The following is a 24,111-nucleotide window of genomic DNA, read 5'->3' as shown; positions in this document are numbered from 1 at the left end:
AAATGTGTTTGAATTAAATGCTTGTATGCAGATTCAGTGTGCCTAGGCCATGGTTAAAGCAATGATTGCTAACTATAATCCCAAAGCATTCTAATATTATAAAAGCCCAAGTCTGTCTGTTTGTCATGCTTTATTTGCACTATGATTGGCTGATGGAAACAGCCAATCGGAGTGCTGCAAGTTTCAGGGAGCGCCACCATGATTCCATAGGCATGCTGAGGACCAGACAGAGGGTGGGGCAGCTGACCTCAGCTCCCCCACCCCACTCCCTGCAAGCCATGCTGAGGACCAGACAGAGGCAAGAGGCAGAACAGTGGCAGCATGGGGCGTTAGGTGGTGGCACTCCATCCCAGCCCATGTTCCCCCTCCCCCTGTCATTCTTGATGGGCAATTGGCTAGTAATACAGTAAAAGTCTAATTTGGCCAATGGAAAACGTGACAGCAAGGTAATCGTTCCCCTCTACCTAAAAGCTCATGACCTTAGTACTTCTCATCAGCCCAGTTTTGATTGGTAGATTTTGCAGCATATCCTGAAAGTCATATGTCACACAGAAGAATATACTCATGAGACTGATGTGTGTGTATATATAATATTCTCCTTGGTGTGTTTGAGTGTAAGTGCATTTTATTATTCTTTTTTTTTTTTTGATAGTGAAACAGTTTCATCGCTCTCATCTAGTGGTCAAACAACACCCACAGACTTGAATAATTCTTGGTCTGGAATACAAAGTTATACAACTGGTTTGACTACTGAAAGAAGCTCCATTTACTCATGGAGGGATGATGTAAGTCATGCTTTTTATCGGGGTAAATTTTAGCAAATTTTCTGAAGAAAGATTTAACTCTTCTCGCTGCCCAAAATTGTTTTTAAATATGTTCACATATGTTCATATATAAAAGAGCTAATCTTTTCCAGTGCAGTGTAGTGACTATAGCAATAAAGAATTCCACATTAGTAGCTAGGTCATCGCTTAATTCAGTTCTCTCTCCAGTGATGAATGTACAAACATTTTACTTTTTAAAATCAAATAAGTTTGTTTAAATGCATCTAGATGTATTTGCTAAAAACAGTTAATTGTACAAACTGTAGGAATTTGATAAAGCTAATACACAAAGAGTGCAACAACTATTCTGGGATGTGGATGAAATGTTATTTGAAGGAAAAGTGACTTCTCAAACCCAGAGCCTGCAGGAAGAATGTAGAGACTGGATCAATCGATCGCTTCATCTAAGGTAAGGACATTTCTTACTTTTGTGAGTTTTAACCAATCATAAGTTTATTTATCTAATTAATTTATTTGCTTTGATTTTCTAATATGTGGTATTTCTTAAAGTGCATGCACCTATTCACTGTAGCAGTCACTACAGGAAGTATAATTAGCTTATAAAAATAGTGTTTTGTGCAAATTTATACAGGGAAAAAGAAAATATATTTCAATCTTGGTTGAAGAGGTTTCATAACACTTTAGTAAGGATCTTGCTAGGTATGCAGAGTTGTGAGTTCAAACTGCTCTGGACTTTTGCAGGAGCTGAGCATGTGGTTATTGAATCCAGGGAGTCAGAGGTGTCTGGATTTGATTCTGGTCACATCAGCCCCTTGTGTGCCATTGGCTACCAAAATTGGCATGCCTTAACTATGCCTAGGTCTACCTAAGCTTGTCTGGACTTCCAATCTGAGAGGTAGTATGCATGGAGCAGCACAGTGTTTGAAAGACACTGCTGCTTAGCATGGAAGGGTTGCAATTCCTAGAAGACAAGCACTCTTTGTGGAGAAACATATCCTTGGCTGTTGCATCAATTTGAAATGACTTTTCAATAGTTTATAAAATTATTTTCTTCATATTCTATAAAAAGTCACAGGACATGTGAAAACAAAAGCAGAGGGGTTTTTTTGCATTGAAGTGTAGTTTATTTCTTAGTTAAATATGATTTCATTGTTCACTATTAATTAAGTTATGATTTCTTTTTTAATCTGATAAAAATATTGATGGGCAAGTGAAACCTATTAATTAGTTCCATGTGATAGAACCTGCTTACTGGTACATGATCTAGGACAAATTGTACCATTTAAAGATTATAAACAAGATGAAAGAGATCAGCCATTTTGTGAAGTTTGAGCAAGTATGACCATATATGAAAATAAAAATAGCTACAATGTTCCTTCTTGTTATAGATTCTTTATATTCCCCACACATCTCTAGGACCTTAGAGTTTAAATACATCCTGGCTAAAGATCTGTGGGCTGCAGGGGTTTTTCAAGGCAGGGGGTAGACACTCAGGCTAGACACTTGGGCTAGGGACAAAAGTTAGACATAAACTGGTTTAAATGATCAGAAACGGGTTTAAACCGGTAACAGAATAGAAGTTCAAAATGGCTGAAACTGATTTAAGATGAACTTCAGTGAATGTAGTATCAGACTTAACTGTTTTAGGTCAAACCAATTTATGAAACTTCTGTCCCAGACCCCTTCCTGATTCAAGTTAAATCAAAGTCCCTCAGCATCCCAGGATGCTCTGCACCCCTGTGCTGAGCTGTGCTGTCTGCTCCAGAGAGCAGGGCTGCCCCCACCCCTCTGCTCCTTCACTGGAGCAATGAAGGCTGGCTTACTGACTCACTGGCCCACCCAGGCAAACCCCTGCTGGGGTTTGGGGCCAGGGAGCAGGGGTTAAACTTCCCTTTCCCTGAGTATGGAGCTGCTCTGCCCTGCCCTGCTTACTCAGTGATGGCTGTGAGTATGGACTACAAATCCCAGAAATACCTGGAAGCAGAAAGAGGAAGTGATGAGCAACCCAGCAGAGTCCTGCTGCTGTGAATCTGGACCGCAAATCCCAGAGACCTCAGGGGCAGCAGGAAGAGGAAGTGAACATACAGCCCAAGCTAGTAATGTGCCGGAGAGCCATGCTGTAGCACCCCCTGGCTTCTGGCTTGATCCACTGCAGGCATGTGGCTGCATTTCCTGAATCAAAAGTGAATGTCTCTTCATTTGCTTATTGGTTCAATCTTTGCAGCTTAGACTAACCTGCAAAGACTAAATAAATTCAGCCTTGGGCTTTTTGGCTATCTGTACTTAGCCTGGAAGTAGTTGCCCTGCATGACTGGTGCTCTTAGAAAACTGATAGCTGTCTGCTTGGAAATCTGTAAAAGTTAATGGCTGAGCCAACATGAACTTTGTTTCTGCACTCTTCATCCTGGTAAATAATGAAAAGGACACAGCTTCTGAAGGAGCCATGCTGTAAGAGGCTGAGAAAGCATGCCTGAAAGAAAAGAGCATATTGGTGTGCACTGAGCATCATACTCAGAAGGAAGATCTGTTCCATCATTCTGAGGTGTAGCATATGCAGAGTTTGAGTCCCAGGCTTCACTGAAGTTCATGAAGTGCCCTCCTCCATCTCCAGTCCACCCATCTCTTCTCCCTGTGCTATGAGTAGAATATTCCTGCAAACTTGTATGTTACAGAATGATCAGACTCCTCCCCCCGATCCTATACAGAATTTTTTTTCCAAAAGAGATAAATGTGCCTGAGGATACAAGGATATAAAAGAAAAAATATTGCACCGTGTGGAAGGAAGAAGTTAAAATTCATAGATATTTGACTGGGGGAAAGGAAAAGACCTATGCCAGAAAAAGTATATAACTTATTAAATCTTTTTTAAAAGATTACTGAAATGAAAAGGTATGAGTGACATTCTGTGAAGAGGGAGAATAAACTACTGTATTGAGTCAGTGAAAGGTATAAATAATATGTGAGTGATATGTAGTATGTATCAGAATGCCAGGGATCTAAAACCTAAGACTGAGTTTAATTATGTAGAGAGACAGAATTCATTAGGTTCCCTATTCCCATGAAACCTGGCTATAGAATATACAGAGTTCCTGATTGCGCGGGGCGCAAGCCAGGTTGTGACCATTGCCCCGGTGGGTTCTATCCCCTGATGTTAGTTTGCGAGAGGGAGAGGTGGACTCGTAACAGTTCCAGAACATTTTTATTTGATCTCTTACTTACGCACCACTGGTGTAGATGTGGCTGCGCAGGCGGTTACACTTGGATCCATCCCAGTTCGGATAAGGAACGGACGAACAAAAACAAAATGATGGATCCAAGAATGACAACTTATGCACCACCGGTGTTGATGTGGCTGCGCGTTCTGTCCAGTTTGGATAAGGGACGAACGAATGAAAAACAACAAAACAATGGATCCGAGATAAAAAACAAAACAAGATTGAGAACGAGAACGTATGAACCGGTACGATGGAGTGCACAAATGATTGCTTATGGCTCTGGAGGCAGGAGAAGCCGTGGGAAGCTGGCCAGGCCTACCCACTGAGCGGTGGATGCTCCGGCTTCTCTCTACTGAGTGGAGTTTGCTCTGATTTATCTGTGCTTCTTCCAGGGCGAAAGCTGCACCCTAACTTTTATAGGCCAGATGACAAGCCCAATTTCAAATCCCCGATTGGTCACATTTTCCTGCCAAAATGTTCACGGGGTTTTTCCACAGGGGACGGGGTTTCCCCAGCACATGGCCACGGCCATGCAGCAAGCCAAATAGGGGCTTTCCAGATTGTGAGGAGAGTGCTGATGGTATCTGTTGCTGGCTAAAGCTGGCAGAGTCCAGCTGGAGCGTGACACTGATGATTTGAGTGAGGTGAAGGGGTAGAAAGCTGCAGGTCTTTTGACTGAATGTGTAGATGCCCTATAGTGTGACCTGCAAATTCCCTCAAGTGCCTTTGCAAATATTTAACAAAAAGTAACAGAAAGTGACCATTCTTCAGATAAATAAAGATCAAAAGTTCCTTGTTTTTAACAGTGATCTTGTTACATTGAAAGAAAGAAAAAAATCCCTTTGCAATCTGTGCTTTAACTTGACATGTTTTTCCTAATCCTAGTTTCAGTAACATGTATATTAGCCACCCTTGTGTACATTTTTGAACCAGATATTTTCTTGGTACTGAGATCATGTTTCATTACAGAAATTGCCAAAGTAACTTTAAAGTGGTTGTGAAAGTGATTGTGTTCACTATTTTAAATGTTCTCTGTACGTGTAATCTGATTATTGATTTGAAAGTTTCATATTCTTTATATAAATTAATTTTTATAGCAGAGTTTTGCATCTTACTCTTTTCTGTCCTGGAAATATTTGAATATTTTTAAAGATTTTTAAAACTAGAAACTCAGGTAATGTAAACAACCATAGCTCTAACAATTTAAGTAAAATTACACCAATTTATATTAGGAGAATATCTGTCCCTTTATTTCTAGAAAATAGTATGGGAGCTAGTAGATTATTCAGTCTGAAGTTTGATTGTGCTGTAGGTGTCCATATTTTTCTTTTCAATCTGATTTATGTGTTACTTTTTTATTTTGCAGAATTTTAGGAAAACAGCTCCTATTGCCTAAGGATGAAGGATTTCAGCATTTTCAGAGCCGAGCTGCTATCTCTGCCTACACCAGATCTTTACCTGGCCTCTGTGAAATCACTAAAAATATGAAAGAGTATGTTAAATTCTGTACAGAATATATCTTTATGCATTTTGAGTAACATGACATTTATGGATAGCCCTAATATTTAGAATGAAAAGAAACTAGAGGCAGCAAACACCCTTCAATCAGAAACACCTAACCAATGCCTCTTACGTATAGCCAGCTAAGTGAGGAGCTTGGTAATATATGAAACAATATTCTTGTGTAACATGTGCCCCAGGCTTTTAAAAGTCATGTAAGATATTATTTAATTTATATTGCCTTGGTTTGCTGACAATAAAATTACTTAGTCCAAATTAATTCACTTTAATCTTTCTTAACCTTTTTACAAATGTATAGGCCTGTTTAATAGCCTTAACTTATTTGATCATAATCCAGCACCTCTGGATTTATCATGCACTTGTTTCCATGTACATATAATTCTGATTCTTTTGTTTCAGGCTGTGCATTTCAGGCTCTAAGCTGGTTCCAACAACCTCCCCAGCCCACAAATCATTAGACTGTGGGTCCCCAAGGATTACTGTTTCTGACTCATCTGTGTATTCCTTCCTGGAAGAAGAAATATATGATGTCGATGGAAAAATAGAAGAGTATCTTGCATTTGACAACAAAGAGCTGTAAATAGCAGCTGTGTATTTTTAAGTGTATACAGCAAAATTATTGTTAAATTGCTTAAGGCTTGTCAACATGAATAAACTAAGGGTTTCTATACCCATCTCTCCTAAAGGGTTTAATCTAGTAGATGCACTCCAAGGATGCCTGTAAGATCAACCTCTATGTAATGTGCTCAGGCAGTTGCAGCTTCCCTGCAAATTATGAGTGGTGTTGCAGTGATGCCATTGTTTTCTTGTATTTATCTGGTAGCTTAGAGGCTAGCCTACTCACCCAGGGTGTGAGAGAATTAGGTTCCAGGTACTGGATAAATAGTATAAGAGTCTCTTTGCACTGAAACACCCAAAGTGTAGCTGAGGCTGAGTCTTTATGAATGAAGACAAGAGAGTCTTTCTAATCCCAAATTCTTTTCACTTTCTTAAAATACAATACAATACAAGCCTTTTTACATGTAAAGTGTATTATATGTAACTAGGGCCCTGTTCCTGAAACTGGAGAGGAAAGTAAGAAACTGAGTCTATGACAGTGGAAGGGGAGAGATGCACATGAGTTTACAGAGTCCCTTGGTCCTATGAGGATGCGAATTGTTCCAAAATCTGCTTCACCTAGTTAGGTGAAGGCCCAGAGATCATGGAAAATATGTTTGGTTAAGTAGGGTATGGTACAAAGGATCTGTTCGGTGTGGTATTCTCCCATCAAACTAGAGGGATATAGTGTACTGTAAGTTGTGGCTAGTTAAGGAAATGCAAGATTCTAGCTCCAAAAGATCATTTTTATCAACTTTGCTTTATTTCTATTATAATCCATATCTCTATATATGGTGTCTGTCAAGAATTGCAAAATCTACTTGCTATAATGCTGCAGTTTGATCTTGCGTGCCACTGATACCAGAAGGGAGGTGCTGTTCAGCCAAACACAGGAAACAAGGCAAAACAAAACCAATTCAGCTCTGTTTTCTTCTGTAGTACTCTCTGAATTTCTGTTATAAAATCTGACATATTTTCTAATATAAATGTATTTGACCCCTTCCTTCTTCTATGAGGAAGTGTGCTTAGATATACTGTGAATGTTAGCAGAAATTGGTAGAATTCAGTAATAAAGGTGAATTTGCTTCAATTATTAGTGATGATGAGAATTTGGAACAAAAGGGAGCCCAGCTTGCTCAAAAGAAGAATAAACGTGGCATTCCTCCTGTTTCTCCCAATGCCTGTATCAAAGATGCTGTGGCTGCTGAAGTGTTTGATCATGTCTGGAACAATATAACTGAAATACTGGAAGAGCTGATTAGAAAAAATTGGGAATCTGCTATCACAGGTATTTGAAGTTTTTGGAGATGCCATTTATAGTATTTTACCTAGAACACTAATTTCTTATTTAATTACATTTGGCTTACAAAATCATTTATGATTATATTTGGATGCAGCTAAAGTAGCCATGTTTCCTGGGTTTCAAAATGGAATTCTCCCCCACTTGAGCCCCTCCGCTCTCTAGCATGCTTAGCTTTTTCCAAGCTCTAGTCTCAGCTGAGTACAATGGAGAGTGGGAAGGGGGATAAGCAGGGGTGCAGAGCACTGTGGATGCTGAAGAGCACCAAACTCCCCATTGTGCACTGTAGCTGGAGAGTGCCACCACTACTGCATTCCTGCTGGAAGTGGGACAGAAGCATTAAAATTAACCAAACTGAAGGGAAGATTCTTAAAAGGTCCCACCAAAACTGGGATTTATGATCAGCCTGGATGGAGCTGTATGTACTTGTATGTGGAACGTCATAAAAACTCACTGGGACTGAACTGAAGCTTCCCTGTGGAAAGATAATAACTTCTGTTGGATTTGGACTAGGCCTATAAGAAGAGCTTAAATGAAAAGGTTAAGAAGGTACAAGAAGGCCAAAGGGGATGAGCAATCAAGGGGCACATCTACATGAGATGTTTACTATGCAGTAGACTAATTAGCTGAGCAGTAAATGTCTCAACATCTACACATGTGCCCCTATTAGGCTGGAATAAACTCATTTATTTATAAGTACAAGTTTTCTGCACTGGAGTGAAAAATCTCCGCAGCAGCATATGTGCAGAAACTGGAGGGGCTGGCTGCAGTATGAGGGTGCTTCAGTGTAGGGGCTGCCTGCAGGCACCTTTGTACCTCAGCCAGCCCTTCTTCAGCATGTTGAACTGGGGAGAGCAGCCCTGGGCTGGCAGGCTGAACCCTCTGGGCCTTGTCATAGTTCAACATGCTACCTGTGGTCCTCGACAGACATTCAAATGACAATAAACTCCAGAGCTGATTGCTCTGGAGTTTATTGCTTTGCATTAATTGCATGTAGAGTTGTGCCCATGGTGTAACGTAATGCTCCTGGGTAGGTCATCTGCAGCGTGGATTGACTCTGGGTCCTCTGTGTCTAAAAGCATTAATCTCTACTGTTTGTAGTAAAAGATAAAGGTTAGTTAACCAGAAATAAAACAGCTGACATGTTTTATAAACCTATATGTGATTTAACTACTGGAGAGGGATAGAGTCCCACTGAATGTGTATGGGTTATGAGATTAATGTAGGATGGAACATCAGTTTGCTGACATAAATCTGATTCTTCCTGGTGTTTTAGTAAAGTATTGCACAGAAAAGCAGCAGGTAAAGGACTAATTAACAGGGAGATTCTGTCCTCAGGCAGGTACAGGGGTTCCCTTTTGAAACTGATGGTAACTTCATCTCTTCTTTAATTGTATATTAATAGAACAAACAAATAGAAAATCATGATCAGTAAACTGAAACTAGTAATTGACTTCCAATATAGTTGTGAAATGAAGTAGGAATAGTCAAATACTTGCAGAATTCTATGGTAGTAGAACTTAATGGTGAGGGTACTACTATTGAACTACATGAGCTGTTCACATCTCCAGTAAAAGGTTTATCCACATACTGTAAATCAAATCTAGGTTTGCTTTCAGTCTTTTTGTTCAGGGTCATCAATGTGGGGAAAAGAATCTGTCAAGCAAAGGATTTGGATAAAGACTAAAGAAATTTAAGGCTGTGAGAGAAATAACACAATAATTTATGCGCCTTGAAAAGTAGGATATAAGGAAAGGATACATTACATAAATCTATAGTTCCTGTTGTTCATTTTTTTTCATTTCTAACTGACTTACATAGGAATGTTTAATAATAGTTATGAAGTTTTTAGCAATCTTTTTGAAACTACATTTCTGTTATGTCTATGGTTAAACTCAATTTCTTATATATCCGGGAAATTAGTCATTCGGAATTTTTTTAAGAAACATGTTTTCTTATTTTGACAGCATGTATGTTTTTAAATGGCATGCATGTCCTCAAAATTAAAACAATTCAGGCTATGAGAATATTAATTATAAACAATAGTGTTTATGTACTATATACTATGTATTTGCAATATAACATAGCAGATCTAAATCACTGATATTTGTTAGCCAAGGCCAACCATTGTATCTCCATTATTTCCTGTTTAATTGTATATTTCATTCTGCTGCAGCAAATGATAAACAGGTGGAAAAGCTGAAAGCATGTACAACTAAATTGCCAGATCTACCAGTATTGCATATTACAACAGATACAGTGAGTGTACCCCCATCAAGGGGCTCTGAGGCACGAAGCACAACTTTTGCTTCACATTTTGTTCCATCTCAGGTAAACTACGGTTCCATAAAACAGAATCCTATTGTTTTTATTTGGCCTTTGCCTTTTCTAGTTCAGACTAGAAATGCTTCCCTTTGTATTGATTATGTACTTTTTGAGGTATTTACCTTTTTTCACTTAAAAGAACATAGTGGCCACGTCCAGACAAGCATGGCTGTGTGGTATGTGGTGCCACAGACACGTCTGCAGCACCACATACTGCACATTTTAGCTGCTCTCCATGCTCCATGGGAACAGCGTGAGGGGGTGGGGGTTGATCCCTGGATATCCCTGGGGTGCAAAAAAAAAAAAAGGGGGGGAGCAATGCACATGGGGACAACAGGGAGCCATGCTCTGGCTGCTGGCCGGGTTCTAAGTGGCAGGATCACCACTGCTGCAGCCTCAGGAGGTCCCCAAGACCCAGTTAAGGCTGATGGGGCCGGCCCTACCCCACCTGGGGTGACCTGCAGTGCGCCAGAACATGCATGGCACAGGAGTTCCCTGGGAACAATAATCAGCAGCACAAGGTGTGCCACTGCTAGTTATCCTTGGGCAAACAAACATTGAGGCTCGTGTGGATGTGGCCAGTGGGTTTTTTTGGATAATACAATCATTTAGAGACTCTTTTAGCTTTGAGAACATACTGTGTTAGGTGCTGTAAAACAGGTAACATTTTTTCTTCCTTCCCAGACATGAAAAGTAAATTACAAAATAAAGTTGTGCTCAGCTCCTTCATCCCTGGGTCAGAGTATGCCCAGGCAAATGGAATCTTTGGTCAATGTATTGCCAGCTATTAACAAGCTTTGACTGAACACCTGTGAAAAGATGATTACAGAAACTTATAACTTGGTTAAATTTGGATGGATATTTCTGGAGATGAGTAAATTCTCCTCTTTGACTCTAGGATGTTAAATTTAGCTCCTACTTCAAAGAAGGGTGAGAGTTTCCCATTGAAACATTTGAAAGATTTTTGTGGTGTTAGCAAAATATTTCCCCCTACCCTTATTGGATGAATCGTAGTTGACATAAAAAAAATAGAAAAAGAAAGAAGAAAAAAAAGAAAAAGGAGGGAGCATCTGCTATTGAAAATTTCAATGAATGGTTGCATGAGCGTTTTTAAATAACATTAAAACAGGACTTTATATAATGCAATGGAAAGAGAAAAGCCACTATAACCAATATGTGTTGCTTCCAGGTCTGGCTGTAATAAAAATGTATAGGGGTAGATATTATATATATATTTGCAGTGATTATTTTATATTAATGATTTCTTTCTGTAATATTTATTGGTAACCTAACTTTAAAGCTTTATTCTGAGGAATTTTGATTCCTGTCATTTGCACCTTAGTTTGGGGAAAAAATTTTTGATGATAATATGCAGTGGTATCATATGAGTCTTTTCTCCTAATTATGTTTTTAGGTCTCCCTTCGTAAAAGCTAAAGAGACTGAAAGTGTAAACTTTATTGCTTTTTTTAGGTTAATCGGTTCTCAGGCAATTTCTACAGTGATTTGCATGGTGTTATGACAATTCAAGCCAAACCGCTCCAGCAGAGGCATTCAGCCATAGCAGACAAAATCCAGTAAGTGTTTAATGGGAAGATAGCTTGCAGATTTTTTATGATATATATTGTTGTTAAGGCCATGTAAAAGACACTTTGGGAACATAAAAATGCAGACATTTATTTTTGTTGATAATTGATGGATTTAAAATTGGATGTTATTTTGTAATAACAGGAATGATATTCTGATAAGAAGCCTTTCTATTTTTCTTCCCCTCCCTTGTAGGAATGAACAAGATGACAAACTGCACAACATTGGCTCCAGTATTCCCAACTCAGTGCGAAATCGGGTGGGACGAATAACTGATAACAATGTTCTCTCATCATCTCGAGTACTGTTGGCATCCTCTAGGAAAATGCCAGCCCATCGCAGGCTACCATCTCTCACCTCAGACCCACTGTGCTCAAAGACTCCAAACGTATACAGTGATGAAATCCTTAGAGGAACTAAACTGTGAGTTTTTTGTTTCACGCTGTTTCACCGAGCTGATCGCATAACAATGGGTCAGGGTTTAATGAATATGGCAACAGATTTGAGAACTAAGATCTAACAAAGATCCAGACTTCATCGGAAAAATTTGCATGAATAAAGCATTATTCTATGATAAAAAGCAATTTTCTACAGTTAAAATAGCTTAAATGTATTTGGAATTTTTTTCTGATGTAGGTAAAAAAAGAAAAATCTCTCATGAATATTCCTAAAAAAATATATCAATGGATCTTCTACAGGTGTACTGGCTTTGATCGCTTGTCCTCTCCCCATGTACATACAACTCGGAACAAGTTGCCACCAATAAATTCAGGGACAGTTGAACAGTATCTGTCAGTGCCTGGATCGCGACAAAGCTTTGTAAGATATGTTCCTTTTCATGTTAAAGATCAATAGAAATTTTAAAAGACTGCTTTGCATTGCTTTTTGAAATATTACTTTGGGGAGATTTGCATCCAATCACTTTTTATGGTGATACAAGGTTTTAATATAAATTAGGGAATATACTTATGTAAGAAGGAATAGTAGAAGGTACATTAGGGCCAAAATGTAGATTATTTTAAGTATTTTGTTCTAAAACTAAATGACATGCTTGAAATTCTAAGGAGCAGATAAATGAGTACCCTATTTGATATCTGTTTGTGTCTTGGATTTCACTATTCCCTTTAAATGTGGTATTTTTGTGTTAGTTATTAGCTGGTTAAATGTAGAGTTAACTGAGTCCAGCAAAGTACCCATCACACAATACAAAGCTCCAGTCAACTATAAAGTAAGACCTTGAAAATGTGTACTATATAGTTGTTTTTTATCCAGCTTTAATATGCCCATGTAGCAAAGAATACATTGTGTGATAGCAATCTGTTTGTCCTCCAGCATCCCAGGGTGCATTGCTCCATCTTCATTGTAAACTTCTCTGAAAAAGGAGGAGGAAACCCCTGTCCCAGCACAGTTCTGACCCACAGGTTTATTCCTACACAGCAGCACCCAGCAGGAGACATATGCATTCCCCCCACTCCTGCCCCAGCCACCCTTTATGTGAGCACAGAACAAATGAGTAGGGGCATCCCTGCCATGAGCATCCCAGGCAGCAGCAAGGTCAGGGGAGGGGGAGAATCCCGCCCCCAACTTAACAGAATTCCCCCTCTGCTCTCGCCCATGTGCTTGCTGCTTCCTGGTAGACTGGGCTACACTGTGGCTGAGCAAGGTGCCCTCCCCAGTTGTTCAGGGAAGGATGGAGCTGAGGGATTCCCCTCCTTTGTTGCTTCTCAGGAAACCTGGGCTCTGCTCCAGCCTGGCAGGGTGTCTCCAGCATGGAGGAAACTGGGGGAAGGATCCTGGGGGAAAGAATCCTGGGGGATTACTCCTTAGTAGAGTCATCTAATTATTTTGGTGGTGCTGCTGACCACTGATTGCTTCCTGAGTTGGAAAACAGCAGCAGTGCAAGCTGTTATTCCTTTTTTCCTCCTCCTAACAACCTGCCCTATTCAGGTGCAGCCATGCTCATGACATGATGTCTTCATTATGCAGGTAAAGCAGTGCCATCATTGGAATAATATCTAGAGGCACCCTGATAAATAGAAAGTGAGATTACCTATAAGTGAATAAAAACAAAACTGAGCATCTCTTATTTTATTGTGAAGTAAAAGGATATGAAAAGTAAAATGGAATTTTGAAGTGATTTCAGTTTGAAGTGATTTCAGTTTCAATGCATTTGTCTGTATATCCAAAATTATAAAAACAGATATATGTGAGGAAAATTAAAACCTTTTAAACTCTTCTGTGCTCTTGTATAATGGCCTAAAAGCACCATCTGTCCCTACATAGGAATAATGTATAGGAGATTGAAAACTGAGAACTTTTGTATTTGGGATTCCCACTCATTTTTTACCTTTAGGAGCTGGTTTGTCCCTCAAAGAAAGTCACTCCCCTTTGTGCAAAGTGTGTGTTAACTACTTTATACATCCCCAGTGAGCACTATACTGAATAATGCAACTTATATCTCTTTCCACCCTAGACCTGACCCTAGTAGTCCCACAGAGCAGAGGGCTTCTGTGGATTGTTGTTTAGGGAAGAGTATATGACAGAGGCATATGGGTGTGTGGGGTCCTAACATCAGTAGCATAGATAAGGATATGTTCATAGAAATGCATTGATAATCAGATTGTATCAGTCAGACATATAAACATATACAGAATAGTATAGGTTTATCATATCTTTTCATCCTGTCAGAATAGGACCTCCTGGGCCTTTTTCACAATACAGGCAATAGGGTCTAATATAACTTTCTCAAATCATGTGAATGCGAAATATGTACATGATTTTACCAGTTACCTTTCTTAGTCTTTCCCATTTGTATAGTCATAGTTATGTGCCTCTCTGCCCTCACTGTGAAACATAAGAATCTAATTTTATATAATTGATGTCTGGTTGAAGATCCCAAGAAGTCCTCTAAAAAATCAGTTCTTTTGTGTTAATAGAGAATTAGCTCTTTTATTTTAAATCAAATAAAGGTCAAAGGGGTTGTATTTTAGCCAAGCTAATATTTATGTTTTTTTCATTGCTAATTTTGTTTCTTTTTCAGCATAGAGGTCGATATACTCATAGCAGAGTATCAAGTGCAGTACCTGACAGCACAGAACGACGGCCACTTAGAGAACGAACTGTCGTTGTTGATCAATTTTCAAGACCCAATACCACTCACACATTCAGGGTGGGTTTTTGGGTAATTCAGGAGACTAAACCAGACTGTGGGAGACAAGGGAAAACATTATTCAGGAAACCTCCCCTCCCACCTGCTTCATGACTGCAAAAGGATCTCATGCCCTAGCAATTTTTGTGTGCCTTATGATCCCAGGAGCGCAGGGAATCATATGTTCTTCAGAGAGCAAGATGTCAAAAAAGGGATTGGGAAGGAGCTAGGCTCATGTTTCCACACTTCATCTGCAATGTTCTGAATAGTGGGGTTGATGTAGTGGAAAGAGATCCATGCTAATGTACCAACCAGATTGTACCTTTCCATACATGAGAGAGATGACTTGAAGCACAATCTCTAGAGCTACCTCTGGAGCAGTGCTGTTCCACACTGCCTTCTCTATTGTGATGTAACACAAAGCCATAATCAAGCCCTTAGTCTATGAGAGAACCACAGGGAACAAAAAATATTTTTCCCCTTTTTTCAGTCAGACACAGCTCAGAAAAGGTCATTGACTTCTATGGATTTTACTAATCACACGTGGACAGGCCATGTTTTTGTAACAGGTAAGAAAACTCAGATTCACTAAGACCCAAATGCTAGCATAAATAACAAATAATGCATTTCAATAAGAACCACCTCAGTATGAAAGAAGGAGTGAACGCAGTAGGATATTCTAACTCTCTTGTGTTGGGAATACATCCTATTTTCCCTTCCATTGGTGAGAGGATAGCCCCAATTTTGTCAACCTGCTGGTATATTGCAAACTCATCTGGTTGTTACTATGTGGAGAGGGAAGAAAATTTGCTTGCTGTTTTTTTAAGGAGTTTGTATTTTTAATTAGGGCAGGAATGCACACCTTATCCAGGATACACAAGGCCATTTGATGTTGTATTTGAATTAATATATGTTTGTTCTGTTTTTGTACAATGCCTAACACAGTATTATCATGGTTTATGACTGTAGCTCTTCAACAACATCATCATCATCATCATAATAAATGGTATAAGCATAACTAGAAATGTAATGCAACTCCATCCTAGACTCAAGAGGGCTCTTTGTCCAAAAGAAAACATGACACATAATTTTTCTTCTGTAGTTGCCATATCAACAGTGATTTTGTTTTTAAAATATACAGAACTCAGGTAATAGATGTATATTGCATTATAAACTGTCTAAACACAATTTATACAATTAGCCCTTTTTAATAATATCTTTAATATTTTAATATTTCCTTAACATCATTTAAATATAGACAGTGTTGTTTTAGACATTAACATCAAGCATCTTTTAAATAAAAAATATCACCCTTGACTTGTAACTATGGTCATACTCGTACAGTATCATCAAAGAAAGCAGACACTGATTGACTAATTTAGTTTCAGTATCGCAATAAATCATCTTATTGGCTAGCTAATTTTTAGAATAATGAAATATTTTTATCTTACTTCATTAAGCCAGTGAAAGCTTGTTATTTCACACATTCCACAACCAGTTTATTTCTAAGAATTGTAGGTTTTCCTGAGTTTTGAATAATTCTTTGGTGAAAGCATTATGGAATGAAACAAGCTGTAAAAACTCACTGAGAAAACAGGGGATGTTAGAATGCAATCAGGCTAACAAATGTTTTTCTAAAGGCAGCTTATCATCAGTAGCAGCAATCCCTTACAATCAAGGATGATTGTCATCTGAAGATGGCTCATGAGATCTATCTGGGACAACAGACTCTGTTGCAGCTCAGGACACATGTTTCTGTGTGGGGTGGTTGGCCTAGGTTCTTGATTCGGTCCACAGGGTTATTTCTGCTGCTCCCACTTTTCCACCTCCTGTTGTTATCCTAAGGTTTCAAAGTACTGAGATCCTTTCATAGATTTCACAGGATCATCGAGTCCAGCGCCCTGCCCCAGGGGAAGGAAGTCAGCAGGGATCATAGGATCCCAACAAGATAAGCATCCAAATGTGTCTTGAAGGCATTCAGTGTGGGTGCTTGAACCACTTCCGGCGGTCTGTTCCAAACCTTGGGGCTCGGACAGTGAAGAAGTTCTTTCTTATGTCCAGCCTGAATCGGTCACAGTGGAGTTTGTGACCGTTTGATCTTGTCATCCCTTGGGGGGCTCTGGTGAACAGACATTCCCCCAGATCCTGATGAGCACCCCTGATAAACTTATAGGTGGCCACCAGATCACCCCTGAGCCTGTGCTTTTCCAGGCTGAATAGGTCCATTGCTCACATCATAAGGTCTGTTTTCCTGACCTCTGATCATGTGCGTGGCTCTCCTCTGCACCTTCTCAAGTTTCTCCACATCCTTTTTGAATTGCGGAACCCAAAACTGGACGCAGTACTCCAGCTGAGGCCTCACCAAGGCCGAGTACAGTGGGAGAATGATGCCCTGGGATCTGCTTGAGAAGTATCTATGGATGCAAGCCAGCGTTTTGCTCGCTTTACTACCCTCAGCATCACACTGAAGGCTCATGTTCATCTTGTGGTCAACCAAGACCCCCAAGTCCCTTTCATCTGTAGTGCTAACCAGTGTAGCACTGCCGAGCCTGTAAGCATGGTTCAGGTTTTTCCTCCCAAGGTGGAGAACCTTGCATTTTTCAGTGTTGAACACCATCAGAAAGTGGGTTCTCATCCACCCATTTTATGAGTCTGTCCAGATCTGCCTGGATCACCCTCCTGTCTTCAGGTGTGGATGCTTTACCCCAGAGTTTGGTGTCATAGGCAAACTTGGCCAGTCCACTTCTGACACCAATGTCCACATCATTGATGAAGATGTTAAACAGTATGGGCCCTAGGACAGAGCCTTGTGGGACCCCACTGGTCACAGCACACCAAGATGATTGACTCCCGTCGACCACCACCCTCTGGGTCCTACCGCAGAGCCAGTTCCCCAGCCAGCGGATCGAGGTGATGTCAAGGCCACAGTTAGCCAGTTTAGCCAATAGGTGATCATAGGATACCAGATCGAAGGCTTTTTTAAATTCGAGGTCGATCTCTTCCCCCTTGTCCAGGTGATAAGTCACCTGGTCATAAAAGGAAATGAGATTGGTCAAGCAAGACCTACCCGCAACAAACCCATGCTGGGTATCCCTCAGGATATTGCCTTCAGCTAGTCTGATAAGGATGGCCTCCTTGATAATCTTTTCCAAGACCTTCCCCAGGATAGAGGCCAGGCTGATGGACCTGTAGTTTGCCAGATCTACTTTCCTCCCTTTCCTGAAGATAGGCATGACATTGGCCCTCTTGCAGTCATTGGGCACTTCACCAGAGCACAAAGAGCTCTCAAAGATCTGTGCCAGGCACTAAGCTATGATGCTCGCCAGCTCCCTGAGTACTCTTGGGTGTAACCCATCAGGGCCAGCTGACTTGAAGTATCCAACCTGTCAAGGTGTTCCTTCACGAGGTCAGCTTCGATGGAGGGCAAGGAATCTCCCTCGCCTGGGCCTCCCTGTCCCATAGTGGGCAGGGCCATCCCATGGGGCTGATGAAAAACTGATGCAAAGTACCCATTTAGCAAGTTTGCTTTTTCCTGGGTGTCAGTTGTAAGTTGCCCCATCTGGTTTAGCAGGGGTCCAGTGTTGCCCTTGCTTTTTCTCCAGCTCCCCACATATCTAAAAAAGGACTTTTTATTTTCCTTGATATTTGTAGCTAGCTGGAGTTCCATCACAGCCTTGGCTTTCCTGATTTGCTCTCTGCAAATCCAGACTAAAGCAGACTATTCCTCCTTAGTGGCAGTTCCAGTCCTCCATCCTTTGTAGGTCTTCCTTTTAAGACTCAGGAGGTCTGCCAGTTCCCTGGAGAGCCAAGAGGGCTGCCATTCCTCCGAGACAGGATGGACTTTGCTTGCGCATCCAGGATTGCTCCCTTGAGGAGCAACCACTCATCCTGATCTCCCCTCTCCATTGGGATATGGCCTTTTAGGGCCTCTTTGACAAGCCTCCTTAGCTTATCAAAGTCAGTTTTCCTGGAGTTGAGGACTTCTGTATTACTGACCGATTTGCCAGCTTTATGGCAGGTGGTGAAGGTGATCAGTTCATGATAACTGTCACCCAGCTTCCCTTCGATTGTTAGGTTGCCCTGATTGCCAGTATGAGGTTGAGCAGCGCTTTACCTCTTGTCGGCCCGTAGACTTCCTGCATCAGATAGAGGTCGTCCACACATGAGAGAAAGCTTTGCGACCGCTCGGATTTGGCCAAGCACTCCTCCCACAAGATGCCTGGGTAGTTAAAGTCTCCCATGACAACCATACACCGGGATTGTGTGGCCTCAGCCAATTCCCTGGTGAGCTCTTGGTCGAGGTCTTGACTCTGGGTGGGGGGTCTTCCTTTCAGCAGACTCTTCCTCCATTTGGGGCAGTCCTGGGTGATAGTCTCCCACAAATTGATGTTGATGTTGCATTTTTTCAAGTTGGCTGTGAGGACATCCTTGAAGCACTTCTCCTGCCCTCCTCTTGAATGTATACCTTAACTGGACTGGGAGAATAAAAGTTTCATTTGCTTCAGGAGTCTGGAGTCAGACATCTGGATGATGTGACCAGCCCAGCAAGGTTGATGCTGCATGATCATTGCCTTGTTGCTTGTAGTGTTTGCTTGCAAGAGGACTCTAACATTGATGCGTCTTCCTTCCCACCGGACTCAAAGGATCTTCTGCAGGCAGCATTGATGTTACTTCTCCAGTGGCTCCAGTTGTCTCCTGTACGTTGTCCATGCCTCAGCTTTATACAGTAAGATGGGGACTGCGACTGCTTGATATGCCATGAACTTGTTTTCAGATCTGATGTCACAATTCACAGGTTCTCAGAAGTTTAGGGCTGGAAGGGACCTTGTGAGATCATCAGGTCCAGCTCCCCTGCTCTAGGCAGGAAAGACTGCTGGGGTCAAATAATCCCAGCAAGGTATGCATCCAGTCTCCTTTTGAAGATCTCCAGGTTAGGTGCCTGCACCACCCCCACTGGGAGTCTATTCCAGAGTCTGGTCACATGAACCGTAAAAAAGTTTTTCCTTATACGCAGTCTGAATCCTCCTTCTAGGAATTTATGACTGTTGCTCCTGGTTTTCCCCAGGGTGCTTTGGTAAATAGTTATTTGCCTAGCCCCTGATGCTCTCCCCGATACATTCGTAAGCAGCCACCAAATCCCCCTGAAATCTTCTCTGTTTTAGGCTGAACAGTCCCATATCTGTCAGTCTGTCCTCGTATGACTTGCTCTTCTGGCCTGTACTCTTACGAGTGGCTTTCTTTGGACTCTCTCAAGCTTTTCCAGATCCTTCTTGAAGTGTGGCACCCAGAACTGGATGCAGTACTCCAGCTGTGGCCTCACCAGTGCTGCGTAGAGTGGGAGAACAACTTTTTAGTTTTGCTTGAGGTGCATCGGTTGATGCATGCCAGCTTATTGTTTGCTCTGCTAACTGTAGCATCACTGGTGGCTCATATTCATTTTATAGTCAATTATGACCCCCAGGTCCCTTTTGGGTGTGGTGCTAGCTAGTGTAGCACCACTGAGCCTGTAAGTTTGTTGCAGATTATTCCTCCCTAGATGAAACACTTTACACTTCTCAGTGTTGAATAGCATCTGGTTCTGGTCCACTCATCTAACTAATCTGTCTAGGTCTGCCTGGATCATCAGCCTACCCTGAGGTGGTCAGTCTTTGAACCCCTCCTTTTTTCAGGCATTTAAAGGCTGCACTTGCACATTTGAGGTGATGTTGAATTTCTTTGTTGATGTCAGCCTTCTGTGAGAGGTGGCTTCTGAGGTACAGGAAATACTCAGTGTTCTTCAGAGTCTCACCATGAATCTGAATAACTGGAGTGGGGGATTACTTACTAAGAGCTTGTTGATGGAGGGCCTTAGTCTTGTAAATATGAAGCATTAGTCCCATTTTCTTGTATGCCTTGGTGTGACAGGGGGCAGTTCAGGGCTAGGTTTCATGGTTGGTCCGCCCACCTGTCCAGGGGCAGTCTGCCCTGTCTTGTCTGCCAAGACTTGTTGTAATAAGCTTGATGTAAAATGTGGGAGGCCCATTTAATGCCCCGATGCCTAGGGCATTACACACAGCTCTGACTTTCCCTATACTGTGTCCCATGCCTCACAGATGGCATCCAAAGTTCTTCTTCTCTGATCCACACTTAGCCTGAAAACATTTGAGGGCTTACTGGGGTCTCTGTCTTCGCTTCACCCAAAACTTGGTCTCACCACATCTGAGAGCTTACTGGGGTCCAGCTCCTCCGCCCTCTCACTGGGGCAACAACTTACACCCTCTCACTGGGGCTCACTCCCTGAACTACTTGTGGGGCTGGCCTATATGCAGACCTTTAGGTTCACTCTTGCAGCCCTACTCAGCATGCCCCAGTGGTGCAGCCCCTTTCAGGTTGCCCCTTGCAACTCTACTTTGCACCAGCTCTGTGCAGCCCTTCAGGCTACCCTTGTGGCTCAACTCTACGTGGTCTGTTCTCTCACTGCATCCCCTCACTGAGGGTCAACACTTTGTCACCTTGCAGGGGCCACTCTTCCATCCCCTCACTGGGCCTTTAGGGTCTTATACCCCATAGATTCAGGTGTCCAAAGATGTGCTTGTCCTCACTGCCTGGCCCTACTCTGGGTTACCCACCAAGTTGTGGGGGTTGGGGCTATGAGGTACCTCATACTCGCCTTTCACTAGGGAGGAATCTGGTGTGGCATTTCCTGGGGACAGCCCCGCCACACCATCCTACCCTAGCAGGGTGTAGTTTTTGGTCATTCCCCAGGACCAGGAGCCTCCAGCCATCCCCATAGCTCTTGCCCTTACCTGCAAGATGCTTCATGAGCAGCAGCTCAGCCAGGCAATGTTCTTCCCTGGCTGCTTGCAGTAAACTGCTGGCTCAGCCCTGAGACGTTGGGTTAAAATGGAGGCTGCTCACCCCCTTCCTCCTGTCCCAGGTTCCTCTTGTGGTCATTAGGGCAGGCCCACACCTGCCAGTTGGCCTGCTGCCTGTGCTGGCCCTTTAAAGTGGCAGGCACCAAAGGTGCTCTGCCACACTTGGTAAAGATGTTGCTGATTGCCTGAAGGTCTGTTTCTGAATGCGCACACACTACAGCATCATTGGCATACTGGAACTCAGTGATTGAGGTTGGGTGGTCTTGATTTTGACTCGGAGTCAGCTGAGATTAAACAGGTTATCACCCATTTGATAGTTTAGCTCCACTCTGATTGGGAGCTTGTTGATGGTCAGGTGTAGCATCTCAGTAAGGAATATAGAGAAGACTGTTGAAGCAGTGATGCAGCCTTGCTTAACTTCCTTCTTAACCTCAGAGGGGTCTGTGATAGGTTACTGAGAACCACCACTCACATACTGTTATGGAGCAGGCAAAGTATGGTGATGAATTTCAGTGGGTATCCCTACTTCGAAAGGATCCTCTGCAGCACTTTTTGGTTACTAGAGTTGAAGGCTTTTGTGAGTTCAAAAAAGGCCATGTAGAGAGGCTTATGTTGTTCCTGACATTTTTTGTCCAGCTGGTGAGCAGTAAAGGTCATGTCAGTTGTGGCTTTTTCTAAAACCAGCCTGTAAAAAGAACCCAAATAATTAGTTAGTATTAACTCCCTGGATGTCAGGCAGAAGGCAGGGTAGAGTGGCACCTTATCAACTAGGTAGTTCAGAGTCAAGAGCTTTCATTAAGTAACAGCTAATTCCAACAGGTGCCATCTGAGGTTAGCATCTGACAAGCTCATGCCTTTCTGAACTACTTAGTCTATAAAGTGTCACTTCCCTGTCTTTAATCCAAATATTGTTCTAGTGTAACTTTCAATGCCTATTTTCTGTTTTCAGGCACACAACGTTACTCCAGATCCTTTCAAAGGAATCCATCTACATCTAGGAAGAGATTTCAAGTTGCTTCTTAATATATTTTAAGAAGAAACAGAAAACACATTGCACTGAATGGACAACTATTATGCTCAGCAATATTAGACATCATGAGGGATGAAGAAAGTATTATAGCATTCTGTGTGCTGCTTACCATTCCAGTCTGTGGTGTACATGTATGTTTGCAGGTAGCTTGGATGGAGAAGCTGGATGTAGTTGAGAGAAAAAGAAAAGTAAATCAAGTGATTAAATGTGGACTTCAGGATTTCCTTTTGTAGGAAATAAGATGCTGCTACTGCTTCTCCTACTTGTCCATGTCTCCACTGTTTTGAGATTTTCATCTGGTAAATTTCTTTAGTTCCTTAATCTAATGGAAGCAAGTAACAAGCCCTTGAAATTATATTCATGTTACCCAGCCTCCTGTTTCATAGACTTTCTGAGCTGTCAGACACTGATTGTATACAAAGTTCATATGTTTTTAAATAGAAGCTTTTTATTACCCTATTGTGTCCTTTCTCTCTCATCTTTGTTATTCAGGTTGCTGTTCTGTAAATTTTTCTGTCCTTGGCTTGTTTTCCCTTTTAAAACTAGGTCTGTATTCATTTGAACAGTGATTAGAGAGCTGGACTTCATTTATAACTAGCTATTAAGCTGTCCTCTACTTTAGGTGCTGTAGAACAACTGAGATAGAATTGTTCTTGGAAAACAATGACTGCCCAGCCAGGTGAATGTATTCCATAAATCCCGAATTACTTGATATTTTTGCTGACATGCCAATAAGACAGTTCTAACTTTCTCAACTTGTACATTCTTGGAGGTATTTCAATGTCACATACTCCAATAAAACCTAATCAAATTTCTTATATCTAATCTTAAACATGATTTACTTAACATTAAAGTGTTTACTTAATGAATTGGTGCATCATTAGTATTCCTGGCATGTGTGTAGACCCGTAAAAAAGAAGAGAACTAACTTTAATTTTATTAAAGGTACTACATAGTAAGGTCATTGGCATTATACATACAAAAATAAATAGGAGCCCCTTCCTTGAAATAGTTATAATCTAAATAGATGAGATATACACAGGTTTGGAGGGGAAACAAGGAAAAAGAAGTATAATGACTTGCCCAAATCATAGAGGACCAGTGGAACAGTTTAGAATAAAAACCAGGCCTCCTATATCTCATTAGAGTCTTCTGGTCATTGACTTACATTGCTTTTTATTTCTCTATGAATTATATTTATATCATGTGTCACTGGTAAGCCAAGACAAGGAAGATACGGTATTTTTATTTGCACTGTTTTCAAAGTTTGGATTAAATACAGCTACCTGCTACATGTCTGTTTCTTTAAGTGAAAAAGAATTTTATTTTGATAATTTTTTGTTTGGATTTTCTGCTTAAGCTCTCCATGGGTGTGATGGGGACTTTTTTGGTTCCCCTTCCCCACCCTTCTTGTTTGGAATTTTTGTGTTTTGAGAAAATGAAACGTACGCTTTTACTTACCTATATCAAACAGGTGGTTTAAGGTATAATGTCTGTGAAGTTCTTAAGGATCCTCGGGCATATAAACAGGGTTTTTCCCCCTCAATCAGCATAGGGGAAAAGCCCTTCTTCTTGCATTTGCATACAAGGAAACTCATTAAATACATCATCTATCATTACACTTTTGCAAAAAGCAGTATGTGCTCAACAATGGAAATCAACCATGAAACTGATTAAATGCAGTCAACACTGAACATGGCCATAAAACACCATGACCCATATTTGGCAAAAATACGGATAGGAACCTCCTT

The 24,111-nt window shown here is 41.3% G+C and overlaps 1 protein-coding gene across 4 annotated transcripts in view; it reads left to right on the top strand.

Annotated features, from left to right (window-relative positions):
- The window catches only part of FAM149A (family with sequence similarity 149 member A), a 79,915-nt gene extending 56,735 nt beyond the window's left edge, over positions 1 to 23,180 (top strand). For 2 of the 4 annotated variants that reach the window (XM_090036060.1, XM_090036062.1), the window contains exons 3-14: positions 653 to 785; positions 1,091 to 1,233; positions 5,367 to 5,492; positions 5,921 to 6,097; positions 7,216 to 7,406; positions 9,595 to 9,749; positions 11,215 to 11,318; positions 11,524 to 11,751; positions 12,027 to 12,147; positions 14,369 to 14,497; positions 14,967 to 15,045; positions 22,280 to 23,180. In XM_090036060.1, the coding sequence (XP_089892186.1) occupies positions 653 to 785; positions 1,091 to 1,233; positions 5,367 to 5,492; positions 5,921 to 6,097; positions 7,216 to 7,406; positions 9,595 to 9,749; positions 11,215 to 11,318; positions 11,524 to 11,751; positions 12,027 to 12,147; positions 14,369 to 14,497; positions 14,967 to 15,045; positions 22,280 to 22,353 (1,660 nt within the window). In that variant the 3' untranslated portion in view covers positions 22,354 to 23,180. The remainder of the gene's footprint in view (positions 1 to 652; positions 786 to 1,090; positions 1,234 to 5,366; positions 5,493 to 5,920; positions 6,098 to 7,215; positions 7,407 to 9,594; positions 9,750 to 11,214; positions 11,319 to 11,523; positions 11,752 to 12,026; positions 12,148 to 14,368; positions 14,498 to 14,966; positions 15,046 to 22,279) is intronic. The other 2 variants (XM_090036061.1, XM_090036063.1) reach the window with 2 other exon arrangements.
- The last annotated feature ends 931 nt before the right edge of the window (positions 23,181 to 24,111 follow it).

The sequence above is a fragment of the Crocodylus siamensis genome, chromosome 2, assembly GCF_052110815.1.
Source record: "Crocodylus siamensis isolate JL-2025a chromosome 2, ASM5211081v1, whole genome shotgun sequence".
NCBI lineage: Eukaryota > Metazoa > Chordata > Crocodylia > Crocodylidae > Crocodylus > Crocodylus siamensis.
The sequence above is the reverse complement of the archived record's forward strand: the minus strand, read 5'-3'. Positions and strand labels throughout refer to the sequence as shown.